Below are 22228 nucleotides of genomic sequence, written 5' to 3'. Positions count from 1 at the left end.
TTCACTCTGCCACTCTTAAAGGCACAGAACATATTATCCAGCATAAATTACACACACGAATGGGGATTACAGTCACCCTAGGACATGAACTACTCAAAATAAGGAAAAACGGGGTATGGATTGCAGAGAAGGATATTATCCTGCTCTTGGAATAACAGGGAAAGGAGATCATAAAGTAGAATTTTCAATTCAGCAAAATACACAAGGGTGTTAAAACTGGTATTACCAAAGTACTTTAGCTTTGGGTTTTGGTTTCTTAGCTTCTTCTCCAGTTACAGCTCCTACCTTGTGGGATTTGGAAGGCGGAAGGTAGGAACTAGGAGTTGGAGCGAGGGTTGGTTCATGAGAGACAGGGAAGGGGCATGGGGGAGAAAAAGCGGGAAGAAAGCGATTTTTGTGAGAAGTAGAAGATGGTGCCATGCCATGTGGCTGGAGCAGTCTTGGCTGACAAGTGGTCACGGCTGTGTTGGATCTCTAGGCCATGTGGCCACAGCACACATGGCAGTAGCCATGTTGAGGCTTAGCCATGTGGCTGCTGTGCTGGGCTTAGCAGGACGGAGTGGACTCCCTGGGGTTTGTTTAGGGGAAGGCGGGTTAGGAATGTAGTTAGGGAGAAGGAGAAGCGCCGGGGAAAGAGTAAGACCAAGGAAGGAGATCACAGAACTGACAAAAGCAGTTTTAGGGGTGGTGCGGGGCTCGGGCGAAGCTGAAAACTGCTTCTTGCTCGTCTGGTGGCTCTTCCATGGAAACTGGTGGGCTTTGGTTCCTTCTTTTGCCGCTGCTGTGGTCCAGGGAATCGGCTGCTTGGGCTCGGCGATCAGCACGGCCTGCTCACTCTACGGGGCCCTCCCCTGCTGCCTCCAGGCAGGGAGCGGTGGGCTGGGCTCTGCCACCACGGCAGTGGCTCCCCCCAAGTGGCAGCAGACTGGCGCGGGCGGCTCTGAGCAGCGGGGAGACGCCAGCTGCCAGCAGCGATCTTAAAAGCTGCTCAGGCTGTGATGATGGGATGGCGGCGCGGTGTCTCGCAGGCCTCTGCACGGTGGTGGTGGGGCTGCAGCTGCGGCCCCGCGCGGCCTCCCCTGCAGCTCCCCTGCCAGAGGCAGAGCTGAAGCGGTGTTCTGGGGGGTTCTGCACTGTGCCAGCGAGGCGATGGAGGTCCACATTCGTCTTAGGGTTGTCGGTGGTTGAGCCTCACAGTTGGCGCCTTTTGGTGCAGTTTATTTGAGGATGTCCCCGGGGAGTCCCTGCAGGGCCCCCTAAGCTGTACATTCCCTGGTAGCAGCAGGCAGGAGACCCCACATGGCTTCTGAGGGTGCTAATTACATGAGGGTTTCTTGGGCTCCCACCACCGGGAGCAGCATGGTTTCTGGGGGAGAAGGGGGGAAGGGGGAGGGAGGGGAGAGAGGGAGAGCCCAGGGAGGAAAGCGCCAAGAGAGCGTCTGGTCTCCCTCACACAGCTTAACACGGAGATTTGAGGTGGGTGCAGAATAAGACTTGGGCCAGTGGGATTACAGATACTTCAGGGGAGGATCACAGGGTTGGAATAAACCTACATTTTCGAGGGGTCAGACAGTGCATACTATTTAAATACAATGTAACACCACAGCCAGGGAGCTAACTCAGAAGTGTTAGTAGGATCCCAAATGTGGAGCTTTCCTGTTCTGAGTCAGTCAGACCCAGGACCCGCTGAACTGACAACCTTAACCAAAAAACCTTGGGAATACTCCACTGCCTTGCGAGGACAGGACTCCCGAGCCTGCCCCCTTGGGGACAGCGCTGCAAATCCTCCACTTCTGATTCACTGCTGGGAGTGGTGGCAGAACTCTGCAGATCTGCCAAAACCCCCATTTTCGAGCTGATCACTTTATTAAAGGCATTAAAAGGAGGAGAATCTCCTGCCCTGTTTATTTCAGTTCCAATTTAATCCCCTGGTAACTAGGTGCAGCTGTCTTCCTGCCTGTGGCTGCCCTCTCATAGCTGGGATTCAAAGGCTTTGTTACAGTGCAAGGATTCAGACGCTCATAGAATCACTAGCCCTGCTATAGAAAACTAAATATATACCTTGTAAAAGTGTACCTTAAGTCAGCACTGACAGTTGTACATCAGAAAATGGGTTTCTGTCAGACTGAACTTTAGAAACCAAAACTTTAGAAACCAGGAGGCCTTACATTGATGAGAATTATTTATTAGAAATTGCAGTTGTTTTCCACTCAAATTTCCATGCATAACACAGACACCTTTCCCCCTTTCTTTCTGAGATGAAATCTTGATGAAAAACTTTGTTTCAAAGTCACTGTCCCCCACGGAGAGGCCTGGAGCTTTTCTTTCCGTATCCCCAGGGGACTGTGAACTGCCCTCCACAGCACCAGAGGCCACACATTCGCCTCCTCAGGTAAGAAGTAAAAGGTGCCCCTTGACAGAGCACAAGCTCCTAAGGCAGTGGGCTCAGGCTGTTGTTAGTTCCTCCCCCAGCATCCCATGGTAATGTAAGGGGTAAAAAATGCCCTGTGTGCTGTGCACCAGCAGTGACCCTCAATCAATCTTTCCAATCCTCTCCTTTGAGCTGGTCAGGCTCTAGGGGAACATGGGACAGCAAAACGAGCTCAGTTTGGCCCTTGGAGGGTGAAAAGCAAGAAGCAAGAATCCAGCGTGGTCCCTCTTTAACCTTTCCTTTAGAACAGGCCTGTGTGTCCCCACCCCAAGGGCACAGAAGGTGCTCTTTAAACAGTGCCACAATGTCCCCATGCCCACCATGTCACGATGCCATGAGGAGAGACCCCAGGAGTGTCGGGGCCAGGACAGCTGTGCCAGTGTGCCAGTGTGCCCGGCTCTGTGTGCACATGTGTGCTGCTGTGCCCAGGTGTGAGGGCACACGTCCTTCTCTGCACCGGGCACGTGTGTGCTGCTGTGCACAGCTCTGTGCCCAGGGATGTGCTGCCGTGGGCACGTGCTGTGTGCCCTGCTGTGGGCACGGGTGCCGCATTGCACTCTCAGCTGTGAGTGGGGCTGTGCACAGCTCTGTGCTTGTGCTTGTGAGTGTGCACAGGTTCTGCAGGTGTGAGCATGGCTCTGTGTAGGACAGGTGCGTGTTGGTGTGTGTGACACTGCACACGTTGCTGTGCTCAGGCTCTACGTGCCAACAGGTCTCGTGCTTGGGGGCACGCGTGCATCGGTAGGGACTGTGCACAGGTGAGTGTCTGTGCAGCACAGGTGTGTGCTGCTAGCAGGTGCTGTGGTGCACAGGAGCTCTGTGCAGGTGAGCAGGTACCTGTGTGTGTGAGCACTGGCTCTGCACATGTCCCTGTGTGCTGCGGTGCCGGATTTCTTCAGCCCAGTTAACTCCCAACACCATCAGTGAGAGTGGGCACACCCAGAAAGCTGCTGGATCCAGGGTGTGGCTGTCAGTCACAGCTGCTCTACAGCACAAGTAAACTGCGTTGGGAATAGGGACAAGGAACAGTCAGAGGTCGTCTGTATGTTTTCCAAAGATGTTCATTCCCAGGAGAGTCAGGGACAGAAAAACCCTGAGCAAAGGTACACATCAACTTACATACAGGGGACGTCTCACGGGAGCGTACAAAACTTTAACCAATGGGGAAAAGCTAGGGGAGGAACACAAGGGGGGGATACAATGTTTAAACCAATAGGGCATTACAGGGGAGGAGAGCAGTTTAAACAAACCAATGGGGCCTCGAAGGATACAAGAATCACAGGGAAGCTTCAAGAGAAAGGGGGAGATATAGGGAGGGGTTGACAGTCAGTGGCAGGAGGAACAGGGAACATTCGGGAACAAAGGGCAGGTCTTTGGGAAGATGGACAACTAGGGCAAAACCAGTGACGGGGGGGAAAGGAACAAACCATTAATGACAAAAAATGTCATAACAATATAAAATAGGGGGGGTTATAAAACTGACTGCTAGGACTGACCTGCACTGCAACACCTGTGTGCACACACGGGCTGGCACGCCCAGGGACATGGCTCTGGATACATGGCTCCATGCATCTAACTGCTGTCCCACCTAGAAAAACAGATATATATAAATATATATATTTATATATGTACATATATACACATGTGTGTGTGTTTGTGTTACTACATGCTGGCTGAAGTGGCCCCTGGCTCTCTGTGGACACTCTGTTCTTGTAAGGAGAATAATTTGCCTCTACGTATAAGTTTACCAAAAGGTTGATGTAAAGTCGTGTACAGGGATTTCCATCAAATTTAATAGTGTTGAAGTTTCCATTTCCACATTAAATCCCTATAAACAGGGGTATCTGCAATGGCTGTGACCCACTGCTTTTCTAACTCACATTCCCTGAAAACTACTGCCATCAGAACAGGGTGCTAGGCCAAGTGCTAAGCTGCTCTGGGAACGTAGGGCTTCCTGGGCCATGCAGTTCCTCTTGTGTCAGCAGTGGTGGGTAACTAACACTCAATTATCCTTTCAAATAATGAAACATATTTGGCCGTGCTATGCACATTGCCTTCAGTGTTAACCCCGCAGTGGGGAGATTTCTTTCAGGTGCTGCCCCTCACTGAATGGGCTGTGACAAGCACAGAGCGAGAGCGGACTCATGGCAACAGAATTAAAGGCTGGTGAAAGAACCCAAAGAATAGAATGTAACATCCAGACTGGGTAAGAGAGAACCAAAGAAGCTTGAAGATGTCAAAAAAGTGGAATAGTTAAACAATCTTCAAGCTGGCTGGAAGATCTAATACTTTGGGCAGGAAGTTTGAACTGTATCATTTATTAATGTAATTGTCCTGTTTTAATAGATGAGAATTACAAGCATCTGTTGTCGGAACCATAAGAGGTATTGGGGCGGTTCCCTTAAGGACCAACAAGTATAGTGTTGGTCCTTAAGGGAACCTCCCCATCTCTCTGGGAGCCCCTCAGGAACCCCCAGCCAGCCCCAACTCAGCAGACAGTAGTGGGGAGGGCAACCCTGGAACAGCCGACAGCAGGGGGACACTCTCTTGTGCCCCAAGGGTACCAAAGGCAGCTAGGCCAGTCACCTTTGCAGCAGAAGAGACACTAGAGACAGCAGTAGAAGATAAAAGGGTCAACTCTTAGCAGGGGTTAATCCAGGGGTTTAATTGGGGCTCCTTGGAGCCTCCACACCTCAGGGGGCCTCATGCTGAGAGCCCCAGGAGATGTGCCAAGGTTACATTTAAAGGGAGGTGGAAACCAAAAGTAGATAAAATTTTACTAACCAAGAAGTGATCCTAAGGGATGGATACTGGGGGATAGACATTTAGTACAGTGTATGGAGTAACACTTGGGGGGTTGACCCCCTAGCCTCTGGCTAATCACTTGACGTCCTGGACCAAAACTTCTAGATGGACAGGATGGGATGCTGAGTGTTATAAATGATCAAATCGGCAGCCAAATTTATAATAAAACTTAACAAAGATTTATTAGATCATTAACAAAAATAGAATTTCAAAAAACCACCACAGCCAAGGCAGTGTCAACCCCGGGTGTCGGCTCTGGGTGAACCAAGATCCGACCAACAAAGCGTCAGCGTCTCCCCAGTGGTTCACCCCGACTGTTACATGCCGCTAGCTTACATACAGCTTATTCTGCCTGAGGCAGAAATGACCAACGTTCCTTTGTGTCCCCTCACATGTAGAGCTGGGGCCATACATGTGCAGAAATACACAAAAGTCAGTCCAGGTGTCTGGATGGTTGTCTGAACTCTTTGGAAGAGCCTGCATTCGGGGCTCAGTCGGGGTGAACCACATGTAGCAGAGTGGCACCTGGTGCTCCGTGCTCGAGTTTGGTAGATGCAATCTTCCCAGGTGCAGGTCCTTGTGAGCAGCTCAAACATTCCAGGGAAGTCAGCAATCATGGCCCAGGAAGGTTTCATTCATACATTAACAGACTTGATATTATCTTAACGGTTTCCGGGAACTAATTGAATAAGACTCTGCTCCCAGCCAGGGTGGTCAAAGACATAACTTGGATTTTACAATGTTTTATACACATATATAGCAAGAATTATCTCTACCATATACTACACTGAGTGATTGACAAAGAGCCAGGGTAGGGATTTAGGGATGATCTCAGCAAATGAAAAGGATTACAAAGGTAGAGGGAGGGGTAAAATCTGGGGTAAACCATAAGGGAAAAATACTGGGATACAAAACCAAAATTATTACAAAGTATTACAAAGTATAAAAAAACACTACTACAGTAGAGTAAAACAAGAAATAAAGGACAAGACGAGGTTGGCCCCTGTGTTCACCACCAATATTGGAATAATTACCAATATATATCCAGATGGGGCTTGTATGGTCTTGTCTAGCCTCTGCTGCTTGATCTCAAGGTGGCAACTGAGGTGTTTTCACCTCAGTGGCACCTCAGGCTGGCTGGTAGCTGCAGCTGGCGCTGGAGACAAGTCCAGACAAGCAGAGGTACCAGTTTTACCTTTGTGCAGATGCTTTAAGGTGAGGTGAAGGAAAGGACTAGATTCTGCCAGAGAGTTTCGATCCAGAGTTTATTCAGATGGCACGCTTCTGAATCCCATAACAACTACTAACAGAATCCCGAACTGCACGGTTGCTGGCTCTTTTAAGCCCAAGGAGAGGGGGAGGAAAGGTGTAGGGATCTCACCAACCAGGTGCAGGGTGGGCAGGTCTCAGGTGCAATGGACACTTGGGTGGGCCAATGGCCCCCCAGTGATGCAGGGCATCTTTTGAACTCTGCCAATCACTTGCCACTCTTCTGGAATGCCAGGATTGACAGACAGCAACCCAGCAGGTTTCAGGGTGGGGAGAGGAAAGGTGATTGACACCTGGGAAAGGACAGGGATACCTGAGACAAACTATGACGTCACACTGCTACACACCAAGAAGATTCTATAGCTTGCTGCAGGCAGCAAGCCCAGAGGCATGGTAAGGGGCGGGGGGGGGGGGGGGGGTGGGCAAGAAAGCCACCCCAGACCTCTATCATTCCTCAGCTGTCTTTTAATGCAACAGGAACCAGAAGGCAAGACTGAGTTGGCCTCTGTACTCACCAGTAAGATACACCTGCTATGAATAGCAACCCCATAGGCAAGGTAGATGGGGGTCAAAAAGCCATACCAGACATCTGTGATCCCATTTTCTCCATTCCAAATAAGTCTGTCTAAAGAAAGCCTGAATTTTTTTCCTTCTGTTCTCACTGTCCTCACCCTCATCAACAGATGCTAGTATCATTAATTACAAAAATTTTCTGAGAAGAGCAGATTATGAGAATCAAAAATGAAAGTTACTTGAGACTAATGACTCACAGGAACGGAAAAGAGGGTTTTTTTATAGATGAATGATGTGATGATTAGCTCTCACAATTAAGAGATAGATATCATGTGTATGTTAGGAGAAGTTTTGTACATGTAGCGTGCTGGTTCTGTAATATGTCCTCCTACAGTCCCCTTTCTCTCCCCCTTGTAGGCAGCCTCAGTAGTCAGGGCATTTGGGGAGGGCTGGCTCATTACCAGGAGGGGCCACAGGACAACACCTGAGCTCCATTCAAGGTGTAAGGAAGTGATGTCCACCAGTGGATGACAGAGAAGGAGCTGACTGACAAAACTGTGGGAGGGGCTCAGGGTAAAAGGCAGAGCATCCATTTTGTAAACAAGCACGTGGCTGACAGTCCCAGAGACCCTCAGCACGGTAATTTTTCCTTATTCAGCCTGTTGTTGTATTTTTTTTCTTAAGGTTTAATAAAGCTTTAAGAATTTAAGAGTGAGGGTCGTTTTTCACATTTTCCAAGGACAGTCCAGTCTCACCTTCAGGCCAGTTCATGATGATTTCCAAGAGCCCAGGGCAATTTGGATTTCCCAACTGAGCTTGCTGGAGAATGTAATAACAAATAATTATTACAAACAGTTACTCAAGAGATAACAGTTATTTTATAACAGATCCTTAAAAAATAACAAATTTAGATGTTGGCATTTATGTATTAACCTTTGTTTTGCAAGTTCTTATAGATCACTAAAATCCTGATATAGTACAATTTACAATTACTGCTTCTGATATATATATATATATATATAAAGAATTTATGGGGCCTTGTTATCAGCGAGTGAAAACAGAACAAGATAGAACCACAAAAAAAAATAAAATATATTAGTTTAGTTGAGAAGATTGTAGGAGGACAAGTCAAAGGTTAAAACCAAAGAAAAGAATATGGAAACACAAAGGAATGTATGAATATGTATAAAGTCCTTTGAATATGCATGTAGCCATATAATGTAACAGTATATAGAGAACATAGTTAAAGCTAACCCGGGCTTTTGGAAAATAGCAAAGCACCCCAGTGCTGGATTTTATCCTTTAATAAACATCCATAAAAGATTTAAATAGTGAGCCATGCTTCTCACATATAATGAGGGCATTCCAGGCAGCATCGGTGGCAGGATGGATTGCAGAGACTTCTCCTTTGCACACCCAGCCCAGCGCTGGCACTGGGGATGAAGAGGCTCTGAGGTGACCCTGAGAGGAAGTGCAAGGCACATGGTGCAGCTGAGGAAGGACAGCCCTGTGCTGGGCTGAGAGGTGAAGTTGGCACTGCCCAGTGTGGAGAAGGTCCTTTCTGCAGCCCTTGTTACAGGGGAGCTTAGGCCTTGCTGCAGAGATGCAGCCGATGATCTGAGCAGGAATCACGGAAGAAGCTCTTGGAAGCCAAGTAGATACACTCGAAAGTGTCAGTGATAGCAGCCCTGCAAGAAGGAGCAGAGACAGAGCTGGATGCCAGGGGAACACCTTGTGTCCCTGTGCCCCCGGGCCCTGCCCGGCACTCACGAGTAGCTGTTGCTGTAGCTGTCGCTGCTGCTGCCCCCCCACAGCAGACTCTCAGCTCGTTGGCGCATCCCAAGCCAGTAATTGCCATTCCAAATCCTGCCAAGGAGAGAGGAATGGGAGCTGCACAGGCCCCTCAAGGAGACACGAGCCCAGGGCTCCTCCCACATGCTGGGGCTCCTTCCCTGCAAGGCCCTGGCCCAGGGCTGCACCCCCGGCCCTGCGAGCACCAAGCCCAGCCCAGGAGCACCCCCAGGCTCCTCTCAGCCACCTCACACCACCCGCAGCCCCTCACTCACCACATCTTTACTCTTGGGAACAGCCAGGGAGGCCCCGAGCACGGAGCACCATTCCTGACCCTGCTCCCAGGTGCTGGAATCATTTGACAAGTAGTAGCAGACCCCATTGAACCCAACCCAGCCAGGGGGACAGCCCAGAACCAACAGCGGAGTCGCAGGTGTAACTAGAACCTGTCGTGCTGGAAGGAGAAGTGGAGAAGGTCTGAGGATTCCCCTCTGCAGGAAGCAGGGAGCTCGCTCTGCCCCAAGGAACTGGGCCCAGGCTGCTGCCCCTCCCTTACCTGCCTGCACAGCCAAGGCCACCCCCAAAGCCAGCACCAGCAGCAGGAGCAGCAGAATCAGCACCGCCAGGCCCACGGGATGGGACCTGAACCATTCACCTGGAGCAGGAAAGAGCTGCTGGCTGCCAGAAGCAGAGCCAGCCCTGCAATCTGCTCAGCCCATGCCCAGGGAGCAGAGCAGGGAGCCCTCAGCCAGCGTGGCCCTCACTCAGCTGGCAGCCAGAGCGCCAAGAGCCTGCACACAGGCAGGGACACAGCTGTGGGGACAGGCTGCAGCAGGAGAACTGCACAGCCTTGGGGGCAGCTGGGGCTCTTGCTTCCAGCCACTGATGAGGCCCAGCAGAGCACGAGGCCTCTTCCAGACATCGGGAAAAAGCCACACACCTGCCAGCCCTGTCCTTGGGAGGTGACACTGTCCCCTGTCTAGAGGCCAATGGGGTGGTGGCCCTGTACTCACCCTGGAATCTTCTGTGTGTATTTCCTGTTGCTGATCTGTTCTCCAGCTCACAGCCTGCATCTTTCTGCCTGGAGCAAACAGCGTTATGCTCCCGAGACATCAGAATCGCTGTCAACGCCTTTCAAAGATCGGCCTCGGGAACAGCTTTACCCCCGCGCTGATGGCACCCTGAAAGGGACACGATGAGAGGTCACTGCTGGTCCCAGCACTGCGGGACCCCGGGACTCAGGAAGGCGGTGCCAGCTCTGGGGCGCTGCTGCCGCACCGGCTCGTCCCCGGCGATCCGGGCACGGAGGAGACCGCGGGCAGCCGCTCGCTCCGCCATCTCAGCGCAGGGGGGACACGGGGGGAAGCCGGCACGAGGAACTCGCCAGAACTCCCCGGCCCTCACCGCAGCCGCCTCCGCCCGCAGCGAGCCCCGAGCTGGGGCAGCACCGACCGCGGGTCCCACCTGGGCTGGAGCCGCCTCCGAGCTCCGCCACCGCCTCGCCACCGCTCCGGAGGATGCGTAATTCAGAGCCCAGGGTGGTGTGGGAGGGGTTGTGGCAGATTTCACCGTCAGCGTGTGGGGGAGCAGCGAGGGGAGAGGCGGACAATGGAGGGGCCGTATGCAGCGGGAGCGGGGAGGGCCCTCAGACGCCGCTTCCCCAGGCACTGAGGGTCTCCTCCAGGCCCGCCCGTCTGGGTCCCTTTTCCATAGCGCGGGTTTCCGCGGGACGGGAGCCCCCACCGCCGTCCCCCCCCCAGCCGAGCCTTTGCAGTTCAGGTAGATCAAATTAATCCCAATTGTCAGTGATTTCCTCCGCCTGCTATCTCTCCCCTCTTTTGCTGCAGGGATTTCACAGTTCTTATGTTTTTCCTCCCACAGGGAGGGAAAGCAAAATGCCCGCCTGCCCCATGGCCATCCCCGCCGCCTTCCACCGCTCCAGCCTTTTCCGTCTTTCTCTCCCCTTTACTTTGCAGCACTTTCTCCCGCCTCCTCTCCCTGCCAGCAGGCAGCAAAGACATTTGCGCCGGTGCCAGCAAAAGCGCTCTGTGCCTCTCCTCCTGCTCCGGCCCGGCCGCCTCATGCTGCTGGCCCAGGGCAGCTGCGGCTCAGAGTCCGCCAGCCGAGGGGCAAGAAGCAGCGGCCCCGGGCTGCTCACATCGTGCCCCGCATTCCCTGCCCAGGCGCCTTGGAGCCCGGCGACACCGAGGTCCGCCACTGCTGCTGGGGCTCCCTCCCTGCCTGTGAGCACGGAGCGGCTCCTGGCACAGAGGGCAGCGCCGAGAAGCCTCGGCCCCGCAGCAGGCACGATGCGGCGCTTTCTGCCCGCACTCGGCGCCTGCAGCGCTTTGGGCTCTGAGGCACGTTCAAGTTCATCCCGTGCCAGCCCAGACACGGGTGGCACCGACACCTCCCGCCCGAGCAGCGGCCTCCAGCCCGGTGCCGCACGGCCGGGAACTGTCGCGGGCACGGAGCAGCCGCCTCCGACCTACCGAGATCAGCCGGAATGAGCCATCGCTGCCGCCGCACCGGCTCGTCCCCGGCGATCCGGGCACGGAGGAGACCACGGGCAGCCGCTCGCTCCGCCATCTCAGCGCAGGGGGGACACGGGGGAAGCCGGCACGAGGAACTCGCCAGAACCCCCCGGCCCTCACCGCGGCCCCCTCCGCCCGCAGCGACCCCGAGCTGGGGCAGCACCGACCGCGGGTCCCACCTGGGCTGGAGCCGCCTCCGAGCTCCGCCACCACCTCGCCGGGCTCCGGATGCCGCCACCGCTGCGGGGTGACCCGATCAGACTCGGCGGGCTCTCGGGCTGGTGCCCCATGGTGCCGATGGGGGTGTGCAGCGGCTTTTGGCCGTTTTGACCAATCAGCGTGCGGGGGAGGAGCGGGGGGCGGGAGGAGCGAGCGAAGGGCGCGGCCGGGCGCCCCTTGGAAATCGCCGGAGCCTTTTCGCTTTCTAGTGAGTCCAAAGTGAGTCCCGGTGCTATATTGGGAAACTGAGTCGGGTGGGTATTCAGAAGCAGAAGCCACGCGAGGGAAGGAGTCAGGTGACCCCTGTCCTGCAGAAACCTTGCCAAGAAAATAGGGCCCCACTCTGTTGAAGCTGGTGAAGAACTGCAGCCCGGGGGATGCTGCTTCTGAGGGTCTCAACAGTGAATTACAGGGATTCTTGGGTTGAGCTGAGCCTGGCCAGATGCCCAGTGCCAGCAAAACCGCTCTGTCCCTCTCTTCCTCCCCGTGGGCCGGCAACAGAACACGGCAGGAAAGGCTCGAGGATTGGCAAAGGCCAGGGGGAGATCACTCACCGGTCACCAGAATAAGAGACACGACTGGGGGGAATTTTTTGAATTTATTATGACACAAATCATTGCAAGAGAACGAGAGGTAAAGCAGCAGGGGTTCCAGCCTAGGATCCAGGACTGTGTCCTCGGCCTCTGGCAGCTGCAGCGGGGGATAAAGGATCCCCTAGGCCTGTGCAGCGGCTCTGCCCCACCGCGGGGATGTGTCCAGAGCCCCGCTCCGTGCCGGGCTCGGAGGGCCGAGCGCGGAGCGGGCGCTGAGCTGCTCCATGGAGCTTCCAGCCCTGCTGGAGCCGGCGGGCGCGGCACAGGCAGTACCGGGCGTGCGGTGGCATTGCTCGGTGCCTGGCGGCATTTGCCATCGCCAGGGAGAAACTGAGCCCAGCCGGCAGCGCCGGCCCATCCTCACCGCTCTATTTCAATTGCTTCATGGATTAAACCAAGGGGAAACTCCCTCTTGTCCGCAGTTCAAAGTCTTGAATCAAGGGGAGAACGGAGGTTCCCCCTCAATTTAGATCCCTAAATGATGCATAAGGAGGGTCTCCCCTCAGTTTAACCCCAAATACAAACAGCGCCATAAAGGTATTCTACGTCCATTTAAACATGAAAATCAAGGAAAGCAGTAATTGCCTGCCAAGGCAGGCACGAAAATGATGAAAAAGGTGTCTTTTCCTTCAACTGAGACCCTTCAAATCACATGTGAATGGGAATCCTCCCCAGTTCAAACACAATTACAGAAAAGCTTTTTGCCCCCTTTTGGGGGGCACTGGGGAGGGACTGGGGGCACTTCCTCCTTCTCACTGGCCGCCCCTGGGGCTGCTGCACCTTGCAGAGTGCTGAGGAGTTCCCTCCCAGTTCCCTGCCAGTATCCCTCTTCCTGGCAAGCCCTGGGAGGGATGGGGAGAGCACTGGGCAGGAGCTGGGAACACTGTTCCTTCCCAGGGCTCCTGATATCCCTCCCAGTGCTCCTGATATCCCTCCCAGTGCTCCTTCTTAGTCATTCCCGCTGCTTCCACTCTCCCTCCCAGTTCCCTCCCAGTGTTCCCAGGATCTCTTCCAGTGCTCCCAGCGGCAAAGCCCTTGGGGGCACGTCTTGGTTTGCTCTTGAAGAGGCAAGACTTGAGCTGTCAGGAGAGAAAGCCCGGCTGGAAAAGCATTCCCTGCAGAGGAAGGTGTCTCCCCTCCCTGACCACAGAGGGAGCTCAGTCTCCGCTGTTGACTCCAAACCGCTCAAGCTCCGAGTCCGACTGCCCGAAACTGGCTCGGCCCCACTTCCCAGCGCCCTGCTCAGAGCTCACACGGCTGAGGGGGCGGTGCAGATTAAATCATTAATGCTCCTGGGCACTGCTTTAGCTCTGACCTACACACTGGCACACAGGAACAAAACCCCTAACGAGGATGGGTTCCTCTTGCTGGCACAAGAAGAGAAGGAGAAATCTGACAGGAATATTCTTCATCATTCTGCCCAGGCTTGGCCAAACACTCCAGCTCCTGCACCTCGGGAAATAACAAGTGGCTTCTAAGAAGTGACTTTGATGTCAGTGAGCAGGTGATTATGGATTAATCCCACACTGGAAAGCAGTCTTCACACCCTACTGCTCTTTGCATCACCCAGAGAATTGGAGGCTGCTGTCTGGCCAGCTCCTGAGTTGTATCTTCCTTGTCAATCTTATTGATTAATTGTTTAATTGTAAAAATTGTAAAAACATAAATAAAATGCAGGGAGCATTGGCCCAGGGTCTCAGAACTCGCATATCTCTTCGAAAGAAAGGGGGAAAAGAGTGTTTCTCCCAAACCACAGAGTTTCAAAGTTCATGTTATCTACATATATTTTTGAAAGGAGAAGAGGAAGAGGAAAATATCAATTACTGTGCCAGTGGTGCTCCAGCCTATTTCTGTTATCTTCTTTCACTTGTAGCATCTCTAAGAATACTTTAAAAAAAAATTGAATTTAAACTGAAGGAGAAGGAATCTGGCTGCAGGCTTCTATTCGTGACATCCAGCGGCGGTGGCGGAGCTCGGAGGCGGCTCCAGCCCAGGTGGGACCCGCGGTCGGTGCTGCCCCAGCTCGGGGTCGCTGCAGGCGGAGGGGGCCGCGGTGAGGGCCGGGGGGTTCTGGCGAGTTCCTTGTGCCGGCTTCCCCCGTGTCCCCCCTGCGCTGAGATGGCGGAGCGAGCGGCTGCCCGTGGTCTCCTCCGTGCCCGGATCGCCGGGGACGAGCCGGTGCGGCGGCAGCGATGGCTCATCCCGGCTGATCTCGGTAGGTCGGAGGCGGCTGCTCCGTGCCCGGGACAGTTCCCGGCCGTGCGGCACCGGGCTGGGGGCCGCTGCTCGGGCGGGAGGTGTCGGTGCCACCCGTGTCTGGGCTGGCACGGGATGAACTTGAACGTGCCTCAGAGCCCAAAGCGCTGCAGGCGCCGAGTGCGGGCAGAAAGCGCCGCATCGTGCCTGCTGCGGGGCCGAGGCTTCTCGGCGCTGCCCTGTGTGCCAGGAGCCGCTCCGTGCTCACAGGCAGGGAGGGAGCCCGAGCAGCAGTGGCGGAGCTCGGTGTCGCCGGGCTCCAAGGCGCCGGGGCAGGGAATGCGGGGCACGATGGTGAGCAGCCCGGGGCCGCTGCTTCTTGCCCCGCGGCCGGCGGACTCCGAGCCGCAGCTGCCCTGGGCCAGCAGCAGCCGGCAGCTCGCAGGCGCTGTCAGAACCCGTCCCGGCACGGAGCTGGGCTGCAGCGGCTGAAGAGCCACAGGGGCCGCAGCTGCGGGCACCGCAGAGCTGCCGGAGGCTGTGCTTGTCTCCGCAGCTGCTGCCGCACCTCTGGGCAGCGGGGAGAGCGCAGCCAGAGCTGGCACCGCCCTGCTGAGCCTCGGGGTACCGCTGGGCCGGCACCAGCAGTGACCTCTCATCGTGTCCCTTCCAGGGTGCCATCAGCGCGGGTGTAAAGCTGTTCCCGAGGCCGATCTCTGAAAGGATCTGCCGGCACTCCTGATGTCTCGGGAGCAAGGCGCTGTTTGCTCCAGGCAGAGAGATGCAGGCTGTGAGCTGGAGGAGAGTGAACTCTGCTCCATTCATGGTGCTGTGAAGGAGCACCTGCCTATCCAGGAGGGACCAGCAGCCGGGGTTGCACACTTGCCTGCTGCGCAGGAAGCCACTCGGCATAAGCAGGGGGATGCCAAATGTGAGCGTGCAGTGAGTGAAGATGTGGAGAATGGATCCTGTACCAGTGGTGAGAGTGTGGGGGAGCCCTTGGAACCCCAGGAGGGACCAGCAGCCAGGGTTACACTCTTACCTGAGGCACAAGAAGCCACTTGGTATCACCGACATGTTTTATGAAAAATCCTTTCCTTAGGATTTTTCCCCTCCTGAGAAACTGAGAGGCCTCAGGAACAAACTGTAAACAATTCTTATCTGCTGCTGTGGAATGCAACAGGGGGAATCTGTGATTGGCCTCATCAGGCTGTTTCCAATTAAGAGCCAATCACAGTTCACCTGTCCGGCCGGTCTCGGTCTGAGAGAAGACCTTTGTTATTCATTCCTTTTCTATTCTTAGCTTAGCCTTGTAGTGAAATCCTTTCCTCTATTCTTTTAGTATAGTTTTAATATATTATCTATCATATAATAATAAATCAAGCTTCTGATACATGGAGTCAACTTTCTCGTCTCTTCCCTCATCTTCGAACCCCTGTGAACAAGACCACAACTTGGCATAAGCAGGGGGATGCCACTTGGGCAATTGCAGTGAGTGAAGATGTGAAGGATGAAGCCTGCACCAGTGATGGGAGTGTGAGGGAGCCCCTGGGTCCCCAGGGCACATCAGCAACCGGCAATGAACACAAAAGGGACCTGAGAAGATTCCAGGGTGAGTACAGGGCCACCACCCCATTGGCCTCTAGAGAGGGGACAGTGTCACCTCCCAAGGACAGGGCTGGCAGGTGTGTGGCTTTTTCCCGATGTCTGGAAGAGGCCTCGTGCTCTGCTGGGCCTCATCAGTGGCTGGAAGCAAGAGCCCCAGCTGCCCCCAAGGCTGTGCAGTTCTCCTGCTGCAGCCTGTCCCCACAGCTGTGTCCCTGCCTGTGTGCAGGCTCTTGGCGCTCTGGCTGCCAGCTGAGTGAGGGCCACGCTGGCTGAGGGCTCCCTGCTCTGCTCCCTGGGCACGGGCTGAGCAGATTGCAGGGCTGGCTCTGCTTCTGGCAGCCAGCAGCTCTTTCCTGCTCCAGGTGAATGGTTCAGGTCCCATCCCGTGGGCATGGCGGTGCTGATTCTGCTGCTCCTGCTGCTGGTGCTGGCTTTGGGGGTGGCCTTGGCTGTGCAGGCAGGTAAGGGAGGGGCAGCAGCCTGGGGCAGAGCGGGCTGCCTGCTTCCTGCAGAGGGGAATCCTCAGACCTTCTCCACTTCCCCTTCCCAGGTACACCTGCGACTCCGCTGTTGGTTCTGCGCTGTCCCCCTGGCTGGGTTGGGTTCAATGGGGTCTGCTACTACTTCTCACGGGATTATGGCACTTGGGAGCAGGGTCAGGACTGGTGCTCTGAGCTCGGGGCTTCGCTGGCTGTTCCCAAGGATGAGGACATGGTGAGTGAGGGGCTGCGGGTGGTGTGAGGTGGCTGAGAGGAGCCTGGGGGTGCTCCTGGGCTGAGCTTGGTGCTCGCAGGGCCGGGGGTGCAGCCCTGGGCCAGGGCCTTGCAGGGAAGGAGCCCCAGCATGTGGGGGGAGCCCTGGGCTCGTGTCTCCTTGAGGGGCCTGTGCAGCTCCCATTCCTCTCTCCTTGGCAGGATTTGGAATGGCAATTACTGGCTTGGGATGCGCCAACGAGCTGAGAGTCTGCTGTGGGGGGGCAGCAGCAGCGACAGCTACAGCAACAGCTACTCGTGAGTGCCGGGCAGGGCCCGGGGGCACAGGGACACAAGGTGTTCCCCTGGCATCCAGCTCTGTCTCTGCTCCTTCTTGCAGGGCTGCTATCACTGACACTTTCGAGTGTATCTACTTGGCTTCCAAGAGCTTCTTCCGTGATTCCTGCTCAGATCATCGGCTGCATCTCTGCAGCAAGGCCTAAGCTCCCCTGTAACAAGGGCTGCAGAAAGGACCTTCTCCACACTGGGCAGTGCCAGCTTCACCTCTCAGCCCAGCACAGGGCTGTCCTTCCTCAGCTGCACCATGTGCCTTGCACTTCCTCTCAGGGTCACCTCAGTGCCTCTTCATCCCCAGTGCCAGCGCTGGGCTGGGTGTGCAAAGGAGAAGTCTCTGCAATCCATCCTGCCACCGATGCTGCCTGGAGTGAGTGGAGTGCCCTCATTACACAGCAGGATCAGATGGGAAATCCACATCTCCCGGGGATCTTCGAATTTGTCACAAACAGCCTGAATATGACAGTTTTGGGCTGTCTTTGGAAGAGGAAGAACAGCTGACACGTGCTGAGGAGGAATCTCACTTTTGGCATCAGGCACTAGACTGTGAAGAAGGGTCTGTCAGCTGCTCTCTCTCTCTCTCTCAGCTTCAGAGGAGGACAGTCCAAGCTGCTGCCTTTGAGAAGGTAATTCACTGCCAGTTCCATAACCCAGCCCAGAGCTGCTTCTTCTGCCTTCTCCCTCAGTCCATAAATCAGCCAGGCCTTGCCATTGCACACTCGGGTGAAGATCCTCATATGTGGGACTTGTCCCAGCTGTGACTCAGACTCACCTGGATTTTACCCCAAAAGAGCCAGGCATTGGTTTCAAGCGCTGGGAATCATTTGTTTAATTCAGGGCCAGCCTGAGAGTTCCCCCATGAGCCTTGGCTGTTCTTATGTTAAGTTGCCCAAGTTCTGCTCCCCTATTGCTTACTTGTTTCCCCTATATGGCTACAGTTCTAGAATGTTCCACCCCTGAGTGTCTATATTGTTGCTTCCCCTTTGTTTGGGATCTTTGGATCCCGCCCCTTGTATTGTGCACGGCTTCTCCACGTTTGCTGTTTTTCACCTTTATTAAAGTTCTTTCTGGGCAGCTCCATCGAACCCGCTCCTTTTCATTTTCACCACCCTCACCTGAAGTCAGGGACCCAGAAAGGTTTGTCACAGCCCCCCTCACTGTGACACTTACAGAAAAGCCTTTAAAAATTTGTTTAATATAAATAATGCATTATTCAGACATTCTTTAGGAGCCAATTCTCCTTTCTTTTTGCCTTAAAAATAACATGCATGCCTCTTGCTATGAACATGAAGGGAACATCAAAACAAAACAATACATGCAGCGAAACAAGAATCTTACAGTAATCAAGAATAAGTCAGAAAAAGCTTGTCATTAGTGAAATTGGATGATTATCAATGTCTTAAATACTGCACCCTCACCCAGAGGCTGCAGCAGCTGACAAAGCTAATTTCAGTGAGGACCTGGAGAGCCATTCCCAGGAAAGGTGTCCAAGCTCACTTTAAAAATAGATCCGGCTGTCCTATTGCTATAGGGTCCAATTGCCAAGTCCAAGTGACTTGAATAGAGTTTTGAGGCAAAAAACATCTGGGTTTGTTGGCAATTTTCCAGCCAGGTAGAGCCAGGGCCTGGCCAGAGCCCAGACCCTCACTGGGAGGCTCTCCCTCACATACCTTCAAAACAAATCTCTCAATAACAGCAGCTCTGAGATGCCCCAAACACAGCACACTGCTGGAGTGCTCCTGTGAGAGTACCTGGGGCTGTGTCTGATCCCCACAGAGCAGAAGCTGCCTTGCCCTCAGCAGGGCACAGCCCTGTCCCATGAGGATGTGTCACAAAAGGGCTGGGAAAGACACAGGAGCCTCAGCTCAGATGAGGCTTTTGACAGAGCCCAGAGATCTTATCCTGGAACTCTGAAAACACAGGAAAACCATGAGACAGCCCTGGGTCAAGGCACAGCAGCCCTGCTGGAGCAAGAGAAGGGACCAAAGGCTGAGCAGGCAGTGCAGGGAATGGCTGCAGCCTGTTCAAAGAAATGCATCTGCAGCTGGAGAACAAAACAGAGATCCCAAAGTGACAGGTGTCTGCAGATAGTCACACAAAGAGATGTCAAAGTTCATGAAAAGTCACTTAAAAATAAGGTAATAATATCTTATGAATAATGCCTGTTACAAAAATCACTGAATTCACATGATGGAACCAATAGATCAGCAGTGACTGCCTCAGGAATTGGAGACAATATTCTTCCAGCATTCCTGTATCCCTACCAATGAAACACTGAACAGCTGGCAATGGATAACAGCCATAATGTAGAACATCCACCCACTCTCCTGTGTTATCCATGGAAGACAAAACAGAAGAGATGACAATAAATGATCCTGTCAGGCAGAGCAGCCCTGACACCTGTGGAGTCTGTGAGAGGATCAAGGGCCCAACAAACTGTATCTGCTTCTATCCAAAAGCAGGTGTTCATCAGTGTTGCACCACAGCTGTTTCAGTTGGATCTGTCTTATCTCTAGAAGAAAATAGCTGTGTCTTGCAATGTAAACAAACACATTGAAACAAAATGAACTTAGGACTCAAAATTAATTGCAGTGGAATTCAATGTCACCTCAGTAGCATTATAGGCACACTTAAGAGAATTTATAGTTACATCTCTAATACTGAATAAAAATTGACCTTAATACAACTGGAATAGAACATGAAAAGGCTTAAAGTGAAGAAGACTGAAACTTGACTTCGTCCAAACTGAGCAACACTTAAACCTGACAGAAATCCACCTGGACATAAATTATTAGTAAAAAAATTATCTCAAGAGAGTACTAAAACATAACTTAATATTACTCAGATCTAACTTTGCTTAATTTTACCCACACTAAAATCATATTCAAATAAAACAGAACTAAACTAACAATCAATATCCTTAAAATTTTTGGGTACTTCAAAATGTAACGTAGTTCTCCTGCTATTAATACCAAAAGGCAGTGGTGCCAGCTTGGGTCCAGGAGGCTTCCTGCACGATGCAGAATTCCAGCAGGCAGCCCGCCACTCAGGCTAAGGCTGGCTCCAAGGAAAAAGCTGTGGTGGAAGCCATGTGGTGGCAGTTTTGTGTTCCCCTTGGGATGCCTTTTGCAGCTGCAGTGAGCCTGGAGCTCTGGGCTTTGTGGTTTTCAGTACCCTAGCAGACAACTGGCCACTCCGGGCCACAGGCCCCTGAGCACCAACACCGGCCCTTTTCCCTGGGAAGCAAAACTCAGCAGCCCACGTTCCTGGTGTCACTTTACATGTGGCAAACTCGTGGGGTGGTGAGTTTTACTGTCCTGGTTTTCTCCCCTGCAAAGCTGCCAGCATCTGACCCAAGCCACCATGACTCCACTGGTGCTAGATCTCACAGCCTTTGGACCAGCAGTGTCTTAACCAACCTGCTCTGTCACCACTGGCCCCTGTCAAATGCGTTCCACTGCAGTCCTAAAACTCATTTTCATCAAGCATCCCCTCTGATCCTAACCCCTACCATGACATCCCAAAAAATCCTGAAATAGTCTTTAAAAACCCCTTCCAATACTCTGAAAAGCAAAAAATAAAAGTCCTAAGAAACCTTCAGGAATCCCCTATATATCCTTAGAATTGTAGAAAAATCCTGAAAAAAAACCTTCTCAGCCTCCAAGCCCCACCTGTTGCACTCTAACCCTCAGATGTCATCCCTACCTTTTTGCAGTGGATCTTGTTGTCCTCTGAGAGTTCTGTCGTTGTCCTGGTGAGAGGGTTGCTGTCTTGTCCCACCAGGAGGGTTCTGCTCTGCTCTTGCTGTTAGGGCTGCTGTTGGGGGAAAAGGCTGTTCTTAGGGGGGCTGGTTAGGCTGAGCTTAGGGCTGGGCTGAGGGGTGGTGCCCTCAGCTTCTCAGTGTCACCTTCCAGCTGCCCCTGCCACCCTCAGCATCTCTGGGTGCCACCCACTGTCCCCTCTCCCTGTTCCTCCCTCAGCACCCACCCTCTGCCACCCTCAAGCCCCCACAGTGCCCTTCAAGCTGCCCCTCATCTTCTGTCATGCCCTGAAACAACCCTAAAAAACCCTATCAATTCTCTAAAAAAGCCCTAGTTTTCAAAGTGCCCTAAAAACCCCATAAAAACCTAAAAAGAGCCTCAGAATACCCTTAAAATACTGTAAAAACACCCTACTTTTAAAAATCCCCTCAAACACCTCTAAAAATCCCCAAAGAACCTTAAAAAGAAAGTTCCTTAAACAAGTCGAAAAATACCCCAAAAATCCTTAAAATACCTTGATAAGACCCTAAAAAATCCCTAAAAATTCCCTCAAAATCCCTAGAAATGCCACAGTCCTAAAAAAGTCCTCCACATGCCCTCAAAAGTCCTAAAAAATCCATAAAAACTTTTAAGTAGCCCTTAAAAAGCCACAAGAATACCCCCCCAAAAAAAACAAAACTAAAAAAAATCTAATTAGTAGTAAGAAAGCCCTTAAAACACCCTAAAAAATCATGTAAAAGTCCTGAAAAAGCCCTATAGGTATCCTAAACATTCCCAAAAAATTCCTTAAAAAAAAACCAAACCAAACCAAACCAAAAAAACTCCTGCAAAAAGCCCTAAAACAAAAAAATCCCTAAAAACCTGCTCAGCTCCCACACCCTACCTGTAATTCTCTAGCCCACAGACATCATCCCTACCTTTAAACTGGGGTCATGCCTGCAGCTGCTGGGAGGGTTCTGGGGCTGTCCCATCATTAGGGTCACTGCCTGCAGCTCCTGGGAAGGTTCCCATGTGCATCTGGAACCTGCTATCCTGCTGCTCACAGCTGGCCAGGGAGCTGAGAAGGCCCTGAGATGTCTGAGCAATGAGATTGCCAATGCTGCCAATGCTTTTGCCTGGTCCCAGAATGCCACCACGATCAGCATCGATGGGGTGGACAAGGCTGTGCTGGACAGTGACACTGTCAAGCTGGAGGTGGACACAGAGCTCAGCTCTGGGTTCAGTGAAGGCAGGAAGGTGGCAGTGGTGCATCGATTTGAGTCACTGCCTGCAGGTTCCACCTTAATCTTTTAGGAGTACTGTGACCATGAGAATGCAGCGTTTAAGGACGTGGCCCTTGTGCTGACAGTTCTCCTGGATGAGCAGTCACTGAGAAAGAGCCTCACCTTTCAAGAAGTGGAGGAGAAAGTCCGGGATTTCCTCTGGGCAAAGTTCACCAGTTCAGATGTTCCTAGTTCTTACA

At 53.0% G+C, this 22228-nt stretch overlaps 2 protein-coding genes across 19 annotated transcripts; one reads left to right on the top strand and one right to left on the bottom strand.

Moving 5' to 3' along the window:
* Positions 1-1399: 1399 nt before the first annotated feature.
* Positions 1400-11671, bottom strand: LOC127059855 (uncharacterized). 11 transcript variants are annotated; one of them, XR_007778091.1, is made up of 9 exons: positions 11557-11671; positions 10274-10307; positions 9823-9990; positions 9366-9464; positions 9085-9248; positions 8789-8884; positions 8368-8706; positions 7774-7837; positions 1400-4019 (listed from the first exon to the last, which is right to left on the bottom strand). XR_007778091.1 is itself a non-coding variant. In XM_050977465.1 (6 exons), exons 2-6 carry the CDS (start codon positions 9920-9922, stop codon positions 7776-7778), a joined length of 696 nt encoding a protein of 231 aa, XP_050833422.1. In that variant the 5' UTR covers positions 9923-9990; positions 11302-11496; the 3' UTR covers positions 5391-7775. The 11 variants fall into 11 exon arrangements, 2 of the variants coding, with proteins under 2 accessions (XP_050833422.1, XP_050833421.1); XR_007778089.1 differs by having other exon boundaries at positions 7774-8706; XR_007778093.1 differs by lacking the exon at positions 1400-4019 and having other exon boundaries at positions 5390-8706; positions 10262-10307.
* A 682-nt stretch (positions 11672-12353) lies between these two features.
* On the top strand, positions 12354-17506 carry LOC103823744 (C-type lectin domain family 2 member H-like). Of its 8 annotated transcripts, XR_007778080.1 has the most exons (7): positions 12354-13659; positions 14029-14149; positions 15025-15963; positions 16322-16420; positions 16510-16673; positions 16874-16969; positions 17052-17216. XR_007778080.1 is itself a non-coding variant. In XM_050977458.1 (6 exons), exons 2-6 carry the CDS (start codon positions 15304-15306, stop codon positions 17064-17066), a joined length of 471 nt encoding a protein of 156 aa, XP_050833415.1. In that variant the 5' UTR covers positions 12354-14149; positions 15025-15303; the 3' UTR covers positions 17067-17216. The 8 variants fall into 8 exon arrangements, 3 of the variants coding, with proteins under 3 accessions (XP_050833415.1, XP_050833414.1, XP_050833413.1); XR_007778079.1 differs by having other exon boundaries at positions 12354-14149; XM_050977458.1 differs by lacking the exon at positions 16874-16969 and having other exon boundaries at positions 12354-14149; positions 15025-15330; positions 15798-15963.
* Positions 17507-22228: the final 4722 nt, after the last annotated feature.

Source organism: Serinus canaria, chromosome 8 (assembly GCF_022539315.1).
Source record: "Serinus canaria isolate serCan28SL12 chromosome 8, serCan2020, whole genome shotgun sequence".
NCBI lineage: Eukaryota > Metazoa > Chordata > Aves > Passeriformes > Fringillidae > Serinus > Serinus canaria.
This window is presented reverse-complemented; position numbering and strand designations above follow the sequence as displayed.

What these genes read in the sequence shown, in the direction of transcription:
- LOC127059855 (XM_050977464.1), bottom strand. Translation starts at nt 9,922, where the DNA reads ATGTCTCGGGAGCATAACGCTGTTTGCTCCAGGCAGAAAGATGCAGGC. An exon ending in TACACACAGAAGATTCCAGG is followed by an intron (nt 9,465 to 9,822) that starts GTGAGTACAGGG and finishes TTCCTGCTCCAG; the next exon opens with GTGAATGGTTCAGGTCCCAT. An exon ending in CTGGAATGCCCTCATTATAT is followed by an intron (nt 7,838 to 8,367) that starts GTGAGAAGCATG and finishes TACATTCTCCAG; the next exon opens with CAAGCTCAGTTGGGAAATCC.
- LOC103823744 (XM_050977456.1), top strand. Translation starts at nt 15,304, where the DNA reads ATGTGGAGAATGGATCCTGTACCAGTG. An exon ending in GAATGGATCCTGTACCAGTG is followed by an intron (nt 15,331 to 15,797) that starts GTGAGAGTGTGG and finishes CCTGTGAACAAG; the next exon opens with ACCACAACTTGGCATAAGCA. An exon ending in GGACCTGAGAAGATTCCAGG is followed by an intron (nt 15,964 to 16,321) that starts GTGAGTACAGGG and finishes TTCCTGCTCCAG; the next exon opens with GTGAATGGTTCAGGTCCCAT.